The sequence below is a fragment of the Equus asinus genome, chromosome 1 (assembly GCF_041296235.1).
Source record: "Equus asinus isolate D_3611 breed Donkey chromosome 1, EquAss-T2T_v2, whole genome shotgun sequence".
Lineage (NCBI taxonomy): Eukaryota > Metazoa > Chordata > Mammalia > Perissodactyla > Equidae > Equus > Equus asinus.
This window is the reverse complement of record NC_091790.1, coordinates 107,540,361-107,557,258: the sequence shown is the minus strand read 5'-3', so window position 1 is coordinate 107,557,258 and position 16,898 is coordinate 107,540,361. Positions and strand designations below refer to the sequence as shown.

At 39.7% G+C, this 16,898-nt stretch overlaps 1 protein-coding gene across 1 annotated transcript in view; it reads left to right on the top strand.

Moving 5' to 3' along the window:
• Window positions 1-16,898, top strand: part of NME8 (NME/NM23 family member 8) — a 40,862-nt gene continuing 23,964 nt past the window's right edge. Inside the window, exons 1-9 of the mRNA XM_070504737.1 lie at window positions 1-318; window positions 1,032-1,071; window positions 1,149-1,206; window positions 1,404-1,510; window positions 4,578-4,649; window positions 6,872-6,988; window positions 12,464-12,530; window positions 13,387-13,460; window positions 15,684-15,776. Of these exons, the coding sequence (XP_070360838.1) occupies window positions 1,039-1,071; window positions 1,149-1,206; window positions 1,404-1,510; window positions 4,578-4,649; window positions 6,872-6,988; window positions 12,464-12,530; window positions 13,387-13,460; window positions 15,684-15,776 (621 nt within the window). The 5' untranslated portion in view covers window positions 1-318; window positions 1,032-1,038. The remainder of the gene's footprint in view (window positions 319-1,031; window positions 1,072-1,148; window positions 1,207-1,403; window positions 1,511-4,577; window positions 4,650-6,871; window positions 6,989-12,463; window positions 12,531-13,386; window positions 13,461-15,683; window positions 15,777-16,898) is intronic.

Here is a 16,898-nt window from a genome sequence, read left to right as displayed (position 1 = left end):
GGGGCTCCTGCGGGGACGGAGACGGGAGGAGAAAGCTGAAAGAGGGCAGGAGTCTGACAAAGGCAGAAAAACACGCCTTCGTTGTCCCTTCAGTGCGGGGCCACAAGAGGTGGACGATTTTCGGGGCTAACTGCGCCTCTAACGGCAGCCTCTCTCCGGGCCGCCCCCGGGTCGGGAGGGCCGGGCCTCGCGGGGGGCGGGAGGGGCGGCCGGAGACGTTGGCGCCCTGGCGCTCCCCAGACCATCCCTGCATCCTCGTCCTGGTCCTTCAGCCGGACCAACGCGGGCAGAAAGCGTCGCGGGAGCCGGGCGCCCCAGGTACTCGGACGCGGCGGAGCTCAGCCCACAAAGGCCACGGGCCTCGCTCGGCAAGGGGGCTGACTTAGGTCCTCGGGGGTTGTTCATTCCTGTTCTTTAAACGTCCCAATCTGGCTTGGAGGAGGATCTGTTTTGTGCAAGGCTTGGTGGAGAATCCAACGCCCTTTGCTGGGATGCAGTCTTGCTCGCGGTTCCTCCTCTTTCATTTTCGTGTCTGCTCTCTCACACTGTAAACATGCCTGGCACCATTGAATAGGGCTTTGGGCTCCCCTGATTTAACACCTATGGGAAGTTTATGTCGTGCCCCAAAATATACTAGTGGCCTTGGTCTAAAAATTAAATCTCCTGGGAGAGGGACCCAAGAGAGATCCATGAGCATGTTCACAGACGACTAACACGTGTGCAAATGAACAGAGAGAGAATGCTGCATAATAGTTCAGGGAAACAAGCATAACTATTTTAAGAAACTGTACCTCCTAACATTCTTACCTTGCTTCAGGATTATTGGGAGAGTAAGACCCTATGGCTGCCGTAAGCACTTAGCATAGAGCCTCCAGGAACGTTGGGTCTTCTCTCTCCAGAAAAAGGGAGCATGCATACCCAATATTGCTGAAGGAAAATTTCTATGGTATGTTAAGGTGCTGCTTAAATATATAAAGAGAAGGACATTATTTAAATTTCGTCTTAATTTTTTTCTATTTTTCGTGTGACAGTGGATAAATGGCAAGCAAAAAGAGAGAAATCCAGTTACAGGTGGGCATGACATATCAACAATTCTTTACTCAGCGTTGTGGCACTTGAAGATCTTTTACAGCGCCTTCCTTTTGCAGGCAGTCGTCAACAGTCAAAGCCTCTGGGATGAGATGTTGCAGAACAAAGGCCTAACAGGTACTGGGGCTTCCTGTTGTCCAACCAGCCAGAGTTTGAGCCAGGGCACCTCATGACACCCCAGCACAGACAGTGGCTCCACACTTCCGGCATAAAACCCTGCTACGCCCTTGCCCTCGCCCCTGCCCCAGCATTGGGATAAGCTGCTATTCCAGATTCTTTGACTCTGTTCTTTCATAAATATTGTCATTTTCCAGTGATTGATGTTTACCAAGCCTGGTGTGGACCTTGCAAAGCAATGCAAACTTTATTCAGAAAACTGAAAAATGAGCTAAACGAGGATGAAATTCTGCATTTTGTTGTAGTAAGGATTTTATTTCCATTAAACTATTATTTTCTTGTTACGGTAACTGTTTAAGTGTTCTCTTTAAGGGTAGTCTTAATTTAAACAACCTGCCAACTCTTCAAAGCAGACAATGTTTACTTAGTAATTTTACTATATATTTAATTCTATGGAATCTGAGAATGAACGTCATTTTTATACCATTCCTATAATGTTGAGGTTATTTACCATAGTTGTGAATATTAGAAAAGTTAAAAATGGATATCTGGCTATTGACTTGTTTCTTTTCACCTGATCATATGTTCAGCATGTGTCTCTTAGAATAAGGGCAGCAAATGCTATTTACTGGATTGCATTGGGTAGGACTCTGGGTATTTACCCAGTTACCAATCTTCCAATGGTAGTGATTTTCCTCCCACTTACTTGCCACCCAAATGTGACAAGGGATTAAACCATTGCAGCCAAACTCATTGGACTTCATTGCATTGATTATTCAGTTTATCCACACCAAGGTATCAACTGTTTAGAGCTTTGTTGTCTAATGTGGTGGCCACTAGGTGCCCAGTGGCTTTAGAGCACTTGAAATGTGGCTAGTGGGAGTGAGGAACTGAATTTTTTTTTTTTAAAGATTTTATTTTTTTCCTTTTTCTCCCCAAAGCCCCCCAGTACATAGTTGTGTAGTCTTCGTTGTGGGTCCTTCTAGTTGTGGCATGTGGGACGCTGCCTCAGCGTGGTCTGATGAGCAGTGCCATGTCCGCGCCCAGGATTCGAACCAACGAAACACTGGGCCACCTGCAGCGGAGTGCGCGAACTTAACCACTCGGCCACGGGGCCAGCCCCCTGAATTTTTAATTTTAATTAATTTAAATTTAAATTAAAAAACTGATATTCAATTCAGAATTTGTAAAACTTTTAAAGAGGTTGACATTGTCTCCTGAAAGAAAGGTCTGGTAGTTTTTTAACGGGCAGCATTCCATAATAGCCTGCTTCACTCTGAAGAGTCCAAACCACCTGCACGGAGCTGGAATATGGTTCGAGATCTGATTCTTGGCAGGGAGGAAAAACTAAGTTCAGGGGATAGACAATGGGGCACAGTGGGGATTGCTACATACGACGGACAAGGGGTTGGTCTAAGAAGTAAGAAGAAATATCAGAGGGATCTAACAGCTGGCAAATGGATCATGGAGAATCAAGGGTCAGAATTCTTTGAGTCCTGGCAGTTGTCATTAGGGAAGTTTGTCTGGGAGTGGTAGGATCCAAGTTCATGGGCCAGGGATCATGGGAAAACCCCACTGTCTAAAAGGAAATTGAGTTCACTGGGGCGAGACTGACAACAATGCTGTCAGGCTACCTAGAAAGGGACGTGGGCATGAGAAAGCAAGGCAAGAAGTCCTTAGACTCTGAGAAAGTATAGCTTGATGCTGTGTTCCTCGGTGATTTAGAGTCATTAAATCACTCACTGTTTATAGAGTCTGAGTAGGAACAAACCTGAGTGTGTGTGGGTTGGGCACAGTGGTGGAGGCCGAGGAGTAGAAGGACAATTAGACCCTGTAGTTTGTTGGGCTGCCCTTTGAGCACAACTCAGCGCTGTGTGAAGATACGGGTCTTAACAGTGCCTCCTCCCAACCTCAGAGGCTTCGACTGCGTCCTCCCAGCCATACCCCAGCCAGACAGAATTCCTCAGCCTACTCCACAAGGAGTCAGTTGTTACTGTATTTATCTCCCCAGGGAAGTGCTAGGAAAGTCTTTCCAAAATGTGTCCTCTTCATTATCCTAGCATCTGTTGAATTTAACAACAAAAAGATTTGTGCATTGTCCCCGAATGTTTTCTCTTCTGTTATTTCTGAGCGCACTCAACAATGGTACGTTCACATAGATTGATGCTGTTTTTCTGCTGTGACCTGCTCAGCAAGGGTCAAAAATAGTCTCCAAACCTCCATTGAGAGCAATGGAGGGGCTCCCTCTGCTGGATATTTTGCTACGCGCAGTTAACCGAGGAAAGGGATCCCTTTTGAACTGAAGTCCAAAATTAAAACCTGTGAAGTTGATTACTTGTTGAAATCCTCATAAGCTGAATGGCCAGTATAAAATTTCTTCTTTTATGTGCCCTTTTAAAATGCCTGAACACCTGTACTAACATTGTATCTATATATATAAAAATTCAATAAATATTATTTATTTTGGTTCTTTTATATTGTTAAATGCTTTAATTAATACTTTATTATAATATAAACGTAGTAATGATGATACCTAGACTACTTTTAAATATAATCTTTGATTTCTGTCCTGTAATATTATAGATTAATTCTTGTCATCCCTTCCTTTTTTTTTCGAAAGCAGTAGAAACAAACAAACAAAAAAGAAAATGATGCAGAATCCAATGTGCTAAAAAACATGATAACCCAGCCCCTTCAGCTGACACAGGCTGAGAGACCCTCACGTGGCTTCTTCACAGCAACTCTTATAGAAAACCCTACCAGCCACCTCATTCTGACAGCGGGCCCAAGGGATGCTGTGTTAATATGGAGGAACACGCTACTATTTAATATGTAGTTGTTTAGAATCAATTTAGGACAACTTGAAATTTGTGAGAAGACTTTAAGAAAATTCCAGACATAAAAATCAAAGACTTTGAGATTTGCCAAGCAGTTCATTCAAGAAGCATTTAGTGAGCTCCTTCTTACGTATGGCCCTGTGATTGATGCACGAGCAGGGGTGACATGCAGAGGCGAATATGACAGACTTGTTGGAGGGAGGACCCTTGAGCTGGGTTGGAAAAGGAGGGGAATGAGCAGGGAACAAGGAAAGAAAGAGTGGGTTTTGTGTAGCAAACTACAAGGAGGTGATTTAGCCGCAGGTTGGGTACCACGAAGGAGAACCGTGAGAAGTAAGATTGAGGCCAAATGATGCAGGGCCCGAGTTACCAGTATATGCAATTTGGTCCTTAAAACTATATGTACTCAGAAAATGTTGTAGTCAACAAAAAAATAGAAATTGTACGTATCTCTGTGTTTTTTGAACATAATGCGTCAGATGACTTGGACATAGTTTCCTTTATTATTACATGAACTATTTATATTTTTTTCAGGCAGAAGCTGACAGCGTTGTGACTTTGCAGCCATTTAGAGATAAATGTGAACCTGTTTTTCTCTTTAGTGTTGTAAGTCCAATATTTGTCATGTCAAATGCGTTATCAGATTACAATTTACAGTTGAAGAGCAAGTGGCATTGTAAAATTATCATGAAAATTTTCTGATGACAGTAATTGCAGATTTGTTTTTGCCTTATCTTTGCTTGTCTATTAATATATTTTATAACTTGACCTCTAGGAGTTCATGATGGATTGAGGAGAGTAGACTACCACATGCTAAGTTGATCAGGGGAAAGAAAAATGAGGTGGTATTTACCTTTCCTAAGGAAATAATCAGAGATTTTATGATGGATTATTATTTACAGGAGTGAAAAATTGGAAATTTCTTAGATACCCAGTAGGAGAGAATCGGTTATGAATATTCATGCATACCAATACAAGGAAATATCTGTATGATCACTATTTTGCAATATATATTGCTTTTATCTCTGTATTTACAACTGCATAGAAAGAAGGCGTGAAGAGTATTCACCAAATTATTAACACCAGTTTTCTGTGTGTGGGGGAAGGATGCGTAATTTAAGCTTTCTTCTTTATACTTTTCTATGTTTTCCAAATATTCTATGAAGAACATACAACTTTAATAATCAGAAAAACATAAGAAGTGTATTTTCTAAAAGGAGAGTATGCAGTTCGATGCTAACTTGTGTGACCAGCTACAGCTCTTACAGGGCTGGAGGTTTGGGATAAGAAGAAAGGGCTTCATGGACAGGGCTTGGGCTGTTCCTCCACTGCTGGGTACTTAGGTTATTTTTTTGATATTAGAAATAATTATTAAAAAACACTTCTGGATATAACTTTTTGCTTCTGTTAAACAATACCTTGCAGCTATTTCAAGGAACTGAATTACTAAGTTAATTGAATAAAACCGTTGCATGGCACATCTTGCTCTAAGTTGGATATGTAGGATTTGATGGTTTAGATGGGGGTTCAGCCAGCTTTTTCTGTAAAGGGCCACATAGTAAGTATTTTCAGCTTTGTGAAAATACAGTCTCTGTATTGGGTCATAGTTTGCTGACCCCTGGCCTAGACGTAGTTTAGGGAACCAGAATGAGGAGACCCTAGCAACGGTAGCAATTAGGAACATGGGACTGAGCAAGAAAGACTGGGCAGGTAGCCCACCATGCAGAGTCTGGAGCTCTGGGACAGCCATCACTTCGCCAAGGGTCTGATCAGTAGATCCATGCCCATCCTCCTCAAATGGACCATCCACCTCATTTGGTGAATAACATCTTAATTTATCTAGTTTCTCGACAGAAACAGAAAAGTCATCTTGGTGACTTCTTCCGTCACACCTAACCCACACCAGACTTTGGACCTGTCAATTTCACCAGCTCAGTCTTTCTCACACACATCTGCTTCTTTCCATTCTTTCCATCTCCATCCCCGTTGCCACAGACTGAGCAACCCTCCCTCTCATCTTCCCCTCGATTTGTATATAAGCATCTTCTCCTGCTTCCCTCTAACCCTTTCTCCACATGGTCGGTGAAATGATCTTTACAAACAACAGTTCTAATTGTGGTCACTGCTCTGTTTAAACTTTCCAAAGGCATATTCCCTTCCAGCCTTAGGACCCTTGCGTCTCTATTCCTTTTGCCTAAAATGCTCTTTCTTCTCCATTTTGCCTAGTGATCTCTTACTCATCCTTCATATTTGAAACCAAGAATCACTTCCCGATGTTGATAAGTACCTTTGCTGATCTCCTTGACTAGGAAAAACTCCTGTAGATGCTCCCAGTGCTTTGTACCTCCCTTGGTTGGACCCATCATGTTTGTTATTTGGCATGTGTCTGTTTGTGGGTTTTTTTCTGTAATTTAATTAAGTCAAGTACCAGGCCTATTATTCCATATCATCATGCCTAGCACTATGCCAGTAAACAGGTTTTGGCAAATATGTGTTGAAAGACGGACATAAGGGGAATGGTATCAAAAATACTCAGGGAAGGCAAAGTTGGGAGGCCGATACAGAACCACTGAAATGTCACTCAGAGATGCCTTGCCTTTGGTTGTGGGAGGACACACAAACTGGGGGCAGAACTCAAAGAGCTGTGGGTGACCAAATCGAGACATCCTTTCACATCACTAACACCCCATTTTAAAATGGCTAACTGCAAAAGTGAAGAAAGGATTGGTGGGGGTGTGGGGAAGTGGGGAACTTAGTCCAGTTAAAGTGTGAATTCTTGACTTTTTCTCAAAATGAAAGTTTCCTTCATGTTTTCTTTTCCCTTGTAGAATGGCAAAATTATTTCAAAGATTAAGGGTGCCAATGCACCGCTTGTTAATCAAAAAATCATCAACTTGATCAATGAGGAGAGGAAAATTGCAGCAGGTGAAATGGCTCGCCCTCAGGTAACACTTTGGATTACTATTTTATTTTTAAAAAATGAATGATATGTTTTTTGTTGTTTTCATAAAGCTTTTTCCCTAATTACTTAACTGTCTGGGTGTCTAAATGGTGCAACTTTTCTGGGAAATATTTTGGCGATAGGAATCAAAGTCCTTAAAAAACACTGTGTCATTTGAGAAATTACACATGAGTAATTTTCCCTAAGGAGATAATAAGACAAGTACAGAAAAGAATGTTTATTGCTGTGTTGTCTATGTCATTAAAAATTTGGAATCAATCTAAATACCTAGCAACACTGACTAGATTACATAAAATGTCTGTAATTTATATCATAAGTTATACAAATGCATACAGTGGAGTATTATTTAGTGTGTTGAGCTCTGTATTTATGGATATGAAAGGAGGGCCAAGAGAGACTAATGAATGAAAATGAGAGTACAACATAATAGGATACTTAGAGTAAGATCCTCTGTGTGTTTGTGTGTGTGTGTGTGTGTATTACCTGTGTAATGTTGGTATTACCTAAGTAATAAGAAAGAAAATATTTTAAAATTAAGAAATGAGCCGTAAAGCATTTGGAGGTGTGAACATGACAGAGTAAGAAAGTAAGCCACATAGTGAAGTAATCAGAAATATAGGCAGATAAACAGGAGCATCTGGTGTTATTGAAACACACATGCACACGCACACACACACACACACGAAACAAATAATAACAGAAAAAAGGGAAAGTATGGCTTTAAGGAAAAAAAGTAGAAACTAGCCAAGAAATATTGAAAGAAAAGAAATAATGAGAAGGTACAGCCTCAAGCTTGTATAAGTATTTGCTATAAAAAGAGTCAATTTAAATCAGGAAAGGTTAAAAAATTCAATAAACGGGCTTAAGAATGTTGGGTTAACTATTTGCATAAGAAAGTTGTATCATGTCCTCATATCTTATACATAAATAAATTACAGATGAATTAAAGAGCTGAATGTGAAGCAACAAAGTGTAGAAGTAGTAGAAGAAAACGTTGGCAAACATTTGTGTTGTCACAGGTTGGGGAAGACCTTGTAAGCATAACACAAAACAGAGATATCAAAAGAGGAGAAAGTGACAGATTTGGTTATTTAAAACTTTGAAGTGCCCCCTAAAATGTAAAAAGAAAGCATAAAACTTGGGAAAATGCTTGCACCCTTGTCACGGTGCTCATTCACATGGTGTGTCCAAAGTACTTCATGAGCATTATGAAAAAAAATGTACATTTTGGTGGAAAACTGACAGATGACAAAATATGGGGAATTTACATTTATAGTAGTGATTTTTCTCATCCAAGGACATTTTTCTTTACATTTTCAGGTTTTCTTGTTTTTCAGGGAATCCTTTCCTTTCCTTTCTTCCTGTGTCTCTCACCCTCCCTCCCTCTTTCCACTTCCCCTACTAGTTTTTGAAAATTGTAATAGCCAGGAATTATTGAGGACTTATTGTTTGCTAAGATTTTCAAACAGATCTTCCATTTAATCCTTACAGAAATCCCCCAAGTTTTATTGAAATATAATAGATAAATAACATTGTATTAGTTTCAGGTGTTCATAATGATTTGACATGTATGTATGTTGTGAAATGGTTACTACATGAAGTTTAGAAAATATCTGTCACCTCACATAGTTAAAACGTTTTTTCTTGTGAAGAGAACTCTTAAGATATACTCTCTTAGGAACTTTCAAATATACAATACAGTATTATTACATATAGTCATCATGCTGTGTATTACACCCCCAGAACTTACTTATCTGATAACTGCAAGTTTGTATCTTTTGAACAGATTTACCCTATCCTCCCACTCTCCATCATCCACCTCTGGCAAACATCATTCTATTCTCTGTATCTATGAGTTCAGTTTTTTTAGATTCCACATAAAACTAATATCATACAGTGTTTGTCTTTCTCTGTCTGACTTATTTCACTTAGCTTAATGCCCTCAAAGTCTATCCATGTTCTCACAAATGGCAAATTTCCTTCTTTTTTATGGATGAATAATATTCCATTGTACATATATAACCACATGTTCTTTATCCATTCGTCCATTGGTAGACTTTTAGGTTGTTTCCATGTCTTGGCTACCGTAAATAACGCTGCAGTGAATATGGGAGTGCAGACAACTTTTCGACTGAGTGATTTCATGGTTGGTCATAGTCGTCTTTTAAGATCCTTTGTATTTCTGGGGTATCTGTTGTAATGTTTCCTCTTTCATTTCCAGTTTTATTCATTTGAATCCTCTCTGTTTTTCTTCAGAGTCTAGCTGACAGTTTGTCTGTTTTGTTTCTTTTTTCAAAAAGTCAGGTCTTAGTTTCATTAATTGTTTTCGATTGTCTTTGTAGTCTCTATTTTATTTACTTCTGCTCTGATCTTTGTTATTTCCTTCATCTACTAACTTTGGCTTCATTTGTTCTTCTTTTTCTAGTTTCTTGAAGTGTCAACTTAGGTTGTTTATTTGAGATCTTTCTTTGTTCTTAATGTAGGTGTTTATCACTATGAATTTCCCTCTTAGAAGTCTTTCCTTGCATCCCATAAGTTTTGGTATGCTGTATTTCCATTTCATTTGTCTCGAGGTATCTTCTTTGGATTTCTTCTTTGGCCCACTGGTTGTTCAGTAGTATATTGTTTAACCTCCACATATTTGTGAATTTTCCAATTTTCTTCTTGGTAGTTGATTTCTAGTTTCATGCCATTGTGTTCAGAAAAGATCCTTGATTTGGTCTAATGTATGATCTGTCCTGGAGAATGCTCCGTGTGCACTTGAGAAGAATGTGTATTCTGCTGCTTTTGGGTGAAATATTCTGTAAATGTCTAAGTCCATCTGGTCTAATATGTAGTTTTGGTGCAATGTTTCTTTATTGATTTTCTGCCTGGATGGCTTATCAGTTGCTGGTTCTGCAAACCCATGAACACCAGCCCTGCTGGACACCAGAGTCAAGCTATCAAGAGATGTGTCCTCTGGGCAGCAGCCACAAAAGCCAAGGTGCCAGATATGTGCTCCAGCCATCTTCACATGGACACCAACAACTTGGAGCCAGGCAGGGGGAGAGCACAAAGATGGCACCTCAGGACCTCTCTGGTTTCTGGAAAGGATTGCAGTTGATCCCTAGATGTGTGTCAAACTAGAACCCTTACCTTCAGGCTGCAGCCCCCAAGACACGAAAATAGGATTCTCTCAGGGAACGTCAGGAGTTGGGTGCCTCTGACTGCTGCCTCTCCACTGTGCCCTGAGAGGTGTAGATGGTTGAGAACTGTTTCATTGTTTGCTACAGTCTTGTAGGATCTGTGAGTGCAAGATCTGCTGACCACCAGAGCCCGGAGACTCTCGAAGGCTCATCCCCTGGGCAGCAGCTGCAAAAGTTGGGGCGCCAGCCATGTGCACAAGGTCCCTCCAGGGAGATCCTGGCCACCTGGAATGGGAGCAGAGGGAGAGTGTGAAGATGGCATCTGCTGGCCTCCCTGTCTCAGGAGAGGGTTGCAGGTGGCCCCTAGATCTGTTTTAAGCTAGGAGCCAGACCCCCAGGCTTTTAAGATTTCCAAATAAGCCTCTTTCAGAGAAAAACTGGGCGTTTTGGTCTCCTGCCTCAGCTCTGAGCCCTGGGAAGATTGCCACAGCAAGTCCTTGCAAGCCTGTGAAGAACTGTTTCTTCACCATGGTATCCCAAGCCCCAGCTGGCTTTCAGAGCTAGGCATTTTGGGGGCCCATCGCTTTCCATTTAAGTTGGAAGTCTTCAAACTTGGGGTGCTAGGTAGTGGGTCCAAGCCCTTCACTCCTCAGGGTGACACTGGGAGTTGTAAGTTCCCTCTGGATTGTATGTCGCTGTGCTAGGGGTGGAGTTTATGACAAGATTGTGTCTCAGCCTCTCTCACCCATTTCAATACGGGTTTTTCCTCATTTGCCTGATGTGTAGGAGTTGCTCAACTATTTTCTGGATCTGTTTCAGAGGGGATTGTTCCGTATGTAGCTGTAGATTTGGTGTGTCTGTGGGAGGAAGTGGGTTCAGGAGCCTCCTATGTTGCTGTCTTGAACTGGAACCTCAACAAATCTTATGAGACAAATAAGATAAAGCTTAAAAACATTAAGTCATTTCCCCAGAAACAGGCAACTAGTAGGTGGTGAAAACAGAATTTAAAGTCAGGCAGAATGACTCCTAAACATATTCTCTTAATTGCTGCGTTCTATCCAGCTTTCTCTCTGTGTTCTCTGTTCTATGGTTTTATTGTTGTTATTCCTGCAGAATGACATCCTGTTTTAATTAATGACAGTGGGTATATAAGAAATTTATTAATATCCTATATTTATGTTATATTATTCCATATTGTTGGAGACTTCTGTTATTTAGCTTTCTTATCCAATTGTCTTCTCTAGCACAGCCCTGTCTAATAGTAATAAAATACAAGCCACCGTGTGAGCAAAATAGGTAGTTCGTAAAGTTCTACTAATCATATTAAAGACAATAGAAAAGAAAAAGGTGAAATTAATTTTAAAAAACATCTTTTATTTAATCCAATATGTTCAAAAGATTCCCATTTAAAGATGTACTCAATATAAAAAATAAGGTACTCAGCATTCATGTTTTTCACATGAAGTCTTTGGAATATGCTGTGTATTTTTCACTTATAGCGCATCTTAATTTGGCCTAACCTCATTTCAAGTGCTCAGAGAGCCTTATGTGGTTAATGCTGCCTTATTGGCCAGCACAGGTCCGGCAAATGCAAAGTCAGGTCAATTTTAGGTTGTATCTGGTATAACGATCTTATTCCTGATTATAGTAGGAGTGAATGCTTTCTGTATAGTTAATTCCAAACATTTATGAGTCTTTATTCCATTGAGAATCTGAAGTTATCCATTCTTTTCTCCAAAAATGTATATATGGAAATATATAAACCTTTGATTCAGTTCACAGACTCACAGAAGCATTTTCAGGGCTTCTCAAGAAGTTAAGACCCCTCCTCACTGTTATTCCTAGCATTTTACTCTGTAGTAGGAAATTGGCTATTGTTTTGAGCAAGACATTTTTTTATGAGTTAAGGAGGTATCTTCCTGTTTCAAATTTACTAAGAGTAATAGTCAAGAATGCGTCTTGAAACTTATCGAATGCCCTTTTGATCTTTAACATGATAATTATGTGTTTATTGCTTTCTTACTTGTTAATCTCTGCTTCTTTCTTATTTTATTCCTTGTGCTTTTCTTAAGTTTTAAGGGTTTTGGCTTTAACTATTTTCCATATAGCATATATGCATTATTTATGATAGTCTCCCCATCCCAACTGTTTTAAACATTCCTTGTTTTATTTCAGTGGAAAGCTTAGGAAAAGTAGTGTTAGATAAATACAGGCACATTTTCACTTTACTTTTTGTCCCTTGGATTATAAATATTTATTAGAAACAAAATTTCTAAAAACCTTTTTGCTATCATAAAAAATAGAACTGTCTCATGTGCATTTCTCTTCCACAGTATCCTGAAATTTTGTTTGTGGACTCAGACACAGAAGAGGCTGGGGAAGCACCCTACGAAAGCGCCGGTAAGTAAAGTTCCTAAAGTAATGGCAAGGGATTTGTGGACGTGGATGTTCATCACAGCAACACTTGCAGCAACAGAAAGCTGGTAATGACACAGCGCTAACTGATAAGGGGCTGGTAGGATGAAGGATGATTTGTGCAATACTAGCCTTGGCTATTAAAAAGCAAGCTCTTTTGCTCCGCCTGCCTTCCCTTTGGTCTCTGAGGGGCTCCTGTCCCCTTAACTGATCTGGACAGCAGCTTCCTCTTATTTCATCCTTCATCATCTTCCAAAAACTTGTGTAAATAATTTCTTCCTTGGTGAGCCACACTCCTTCTTTACTTTACAGTGAACAATTTCCTGCCTTCGCTGGATTGTCTGTGTGGGTGTGTGAGCGTGTGTTCATACTTTGGAGGGAACAGAAGCACACAGCGCGCTCAGTGAGCTCTCTTGCACTAAGAGCTCATCATAAGAATGTGTGGATAAATGTGGATAAATCCGTAGTTGGTAAATCCATCAGTTTGTAATGTCTGCTAACGTTGAAACTCCACTCACCAGCGATGCTGAGCTGGATGGATCACGAGTGTGATTCTAATGCATGTGAATTGTATTGAAATGGCTAGAGCCCACCCACTATTTTTCTTTTTGAGAGAGGCCCTGTTGACTACAAACTGTTGTGAATGTTTCTCCTGTATGCAAATATAGGAACTGCAATTTGATTCCAAGTAGAAACCGGTGGTTGAAACACCATAATAAGAACAAAGCTATCAATGGACAAAAATTCACTGGACATTAGTAGTTTACATTTCTACTTGCCAATCCCTCATTATCTAGACTTTTTTCCCCCAAAATGAAATTCTTCTATTTTTTTTTCCTAGAGCAAATATGCAGCATTGCTATTATCAAACCCGATGCTGTGATTACTAGAAAAGATAGAGAAATTAAAGAAAAAGTAAGTAATATTTACCCCAAACAGTTTACATTAATTGCAAAATAACAACCCTTAATTGTCAACTTAGAGACAAGCTTATCATTTAGAGTAAAATAGAACATAATGAACTTTTGGTGCTAGGCGCCTCTAAAGGCTTTGAACGTTTTGTCTTTACAAAGGCTAGAAGTACTCAAGCATCCTTATTTAAATAACTGCTCTACCAGCATCTGATATAAATGATGGGAGTTCTAGCTCTTATAATGGATTGTGACACACGTTCTTCATGTTTAGTTATTAGCAATGCAAACTTGTCATAAGCTCACTTTAGCTTGCTTTATTCCCTGTGTATTGTCACAAATGTAGGTCCTTTCCAGATACATAATATCTTAAGGAAGTATTTAACGTTTTGCTTTAGAGCCAAAAAAAACTTTTTCGAGGAGAATTGCATTGTCATCCAAAGATCAGCAGACTCTTCCTGGAAAGGGCCAGATTGTAACTATTTTCTGCTTGAGGCAGTGATCTCTGTCATGACTGCTTAGTTCTGCCATCTTATGGAGAAACCAACAAGAGGTGGTATGGAAACAAACAGGCCTGGCTGTGTGCCAAAAACAGGTGCTGGGCCATACTGTGCCTGAGGGTTGTAGTTTGCTGACCCTGAACAATGACTTGTGTTGAAACAAGAAGATTATATTGAAATTTGAAAGAATGTTGCATGTGCACTAGAGGAGATCCCATAGGGAGCTCGGTGAGGAGGGGTTGATACCTCCAGATGAAATCCCCATCATGTATTCTTCCTTTAGCTATAGCAGCATTATCATTGATCAAACTACAATAAAGTAGATGGTCCACGAGTCATGGTACACATGCTCTCTCTTCCAATTATGAGTTGATTTAATTAATATCACTCTATAAAAATCACCTTCTGTTTTTCCAGATTCTGGTGTGTTTACTGGGAGGGGGGACACCCAACTGTACCCCAGTACCCTATATACTGCTTATCCTTTATAAAGTTTTCAGAAATAATATCACATACAATGGTTTACTGTTTCTTATTTGAGGGTGGTTTACTAGCTTTTTCAAAATTATGTCATTTTTTTCTTAGTTGAGGGAATACTATTAATCATCAGTTCACCTGAATTTTTTAGTTTTGACATAGTGAATGACATTTCAGAGACGTAAATTATGACTATCTACTAAATACTTCACCTCTCTGGAACACAGTGAGCGGCTACATAACAACTAGGACAGAAAAAACAAAGAATGCTTTGAATGAAAAGAAAATGAACACACTGCATTTTTCAACTATGCTAAAGGAGAAGTTATTAAGTTTAAATGTTGCTTGGATTTTCTGTTCTGTTGTCAGGCACTAAGTAACAACAAAGACATGATTTGAGTGTTTAGAATGTGTTCAAGTTGGAATGTCAGTTAGGAGAGGGGTCACTAAGATGTAAGTAATGCTCTGTGATGTCCACGAAGCCAAGGCAACCAGTGCAGTGTCTGCTTTCACACTAGAAGGAGAACATACCTGTTCCAGGATCCTCCAAAGTGAGCTCAAATGATTGGCATGGTTTAATGTAATTACTGAGTTGCTTTGAACACAGATTACACTTATATTTAATTGTTTGGTACCTCATTAGACTTGTCATATTCATCTCAAAACTTCTGTTTGTTACATTTTTTTATACCTGAGTGACGTGCAAACTGAATTTGTCATTAAATTTAATTTTCTTTAAGACAAGTAAAGCATGGCTAAATCTTAAATCCTATCCTTCCCCATCATTTGGATATTTTTGTTTCTATAAGAATAAGATATATTAGATTATGAATTATAGTCAACAAAATAAATCCTTAAAAAAAAGAAAGTTAGAACAATTTTGAAAATAGATGGTTAAGAAGTGCTTGTAAATTTATGTCCTTGCAAATGATTCAGAAACTGTTATATCTTTCCCTGGAATTTGGTTAGTTTTTTCACATTTTGAGGCAATTCACTTAAATAATAGAAATATTGCAGAGTCTCTGGTTGAGGCCTTGAAAACTTAACTACCAGGGGATGTGAAAAGGCATTCTTTATTTATATATTTTTGAGCTTCTTCAAACCTAGTGCCGTATAGATCATGCTGAGGTCTTTACATGATACATGTTCAAATCTGAGTGGTTTGTTAAGCCCAGGAAACGAATGTCCTTGACTTGTTTTACATGTGGTCCCATGACACGTCTGGATCTAACTTTACTGTCTAATTGAAGATTATCAAGGCAGGATTTGTCATAGAAGCAGAGGATAAGAGAGTGCTCACGGAGGAACAAGTAAGGGACTTCTACAGTCGAATAGCAGATGAGGTAAGAAGTTAAAAAAACAACAACAGCAACACTGTGTTCCCAAATATGGTGGATTCCTATAAGTTTTAGATCCTCATTAAAGAAAAGCAAGTGAATAAGCCTAACCAACCAAATCAGCTCCGAATGTCCCTATTGGTTTCTATATCATGGAAATACCAAAGACGGCCACTATGGAGAAATCTCTGGAACAAATATGGCAGCTGAGCAAAAGTGGGTGGTCTACTGTGTTTTGTTGGAGTCAACACCTTGTTATGCTATGTCCTCTAAGACTCCTTGATCAGCCCGCTGGAAGTGTGAATATCCAGGCCTTTCCCATAGCTTTTTATCCCAGGTTAATGCTCCTTGTCATTAACTTCACAGTCAAGCTTTATTCTTTTTTACCTAAAGGCTTTTCTCTCAAGATATATTTTAAATTCTCTTTTGCTTGAGGAAATATAATACAGGCAATGCCAATATTGGAAAGTACTCTGGCTTTTGGGTCAGGAGACTTAGCTTCTAGAAATGCTCTGTCCAATGTGGTAGGCATTAGATACATGTGGCCATTTGAATTTAAGTTAATTAAAATTAAATAAAATGAAAAATCTAGAGTCTTAGTTGCATTAGCCACATTTCAAGTGCTCAATAGCTGCACGTGGCTACTTGTATTGGAGAGCGCAGGAGAACAGGTTTATTGTCACAGAAAGTTCTATTGGACAATACTTTGTAAAACCAGCTGTGCCACTCAAACCATCTCTCTTGACCCCAACTTCCACACTTGTAAAAGGAAAGGGTTGGATCAGCTGCATCAGCATCTCCTGGGAATCTTTGAGAAAATCCAATTCCTAGGCCCCACCCTAAACCTGCTGAATCATAACCTCTGGGATTGGACTCCAGAAATCTGTATTTTAACAAGCCCACCAGATGATTTGGAAGCATCCTAAAGTTTGAGAACAGTTATTAGACTCTCTTTAAGATCAATCCCTGCTAGCGGTGAATGTCTATCCTTCAAAGATTTGTTTATAACAGGAGGTTTGTAAGAATAACATTCCCTTGCCTGTGATCATGGAAGGGAAGATGTCACTTGGCTTGGGTAGTGGCCGCCATTTTGGTCTATGCATTTCAGGAGCCAAAAGTAAATGGTTT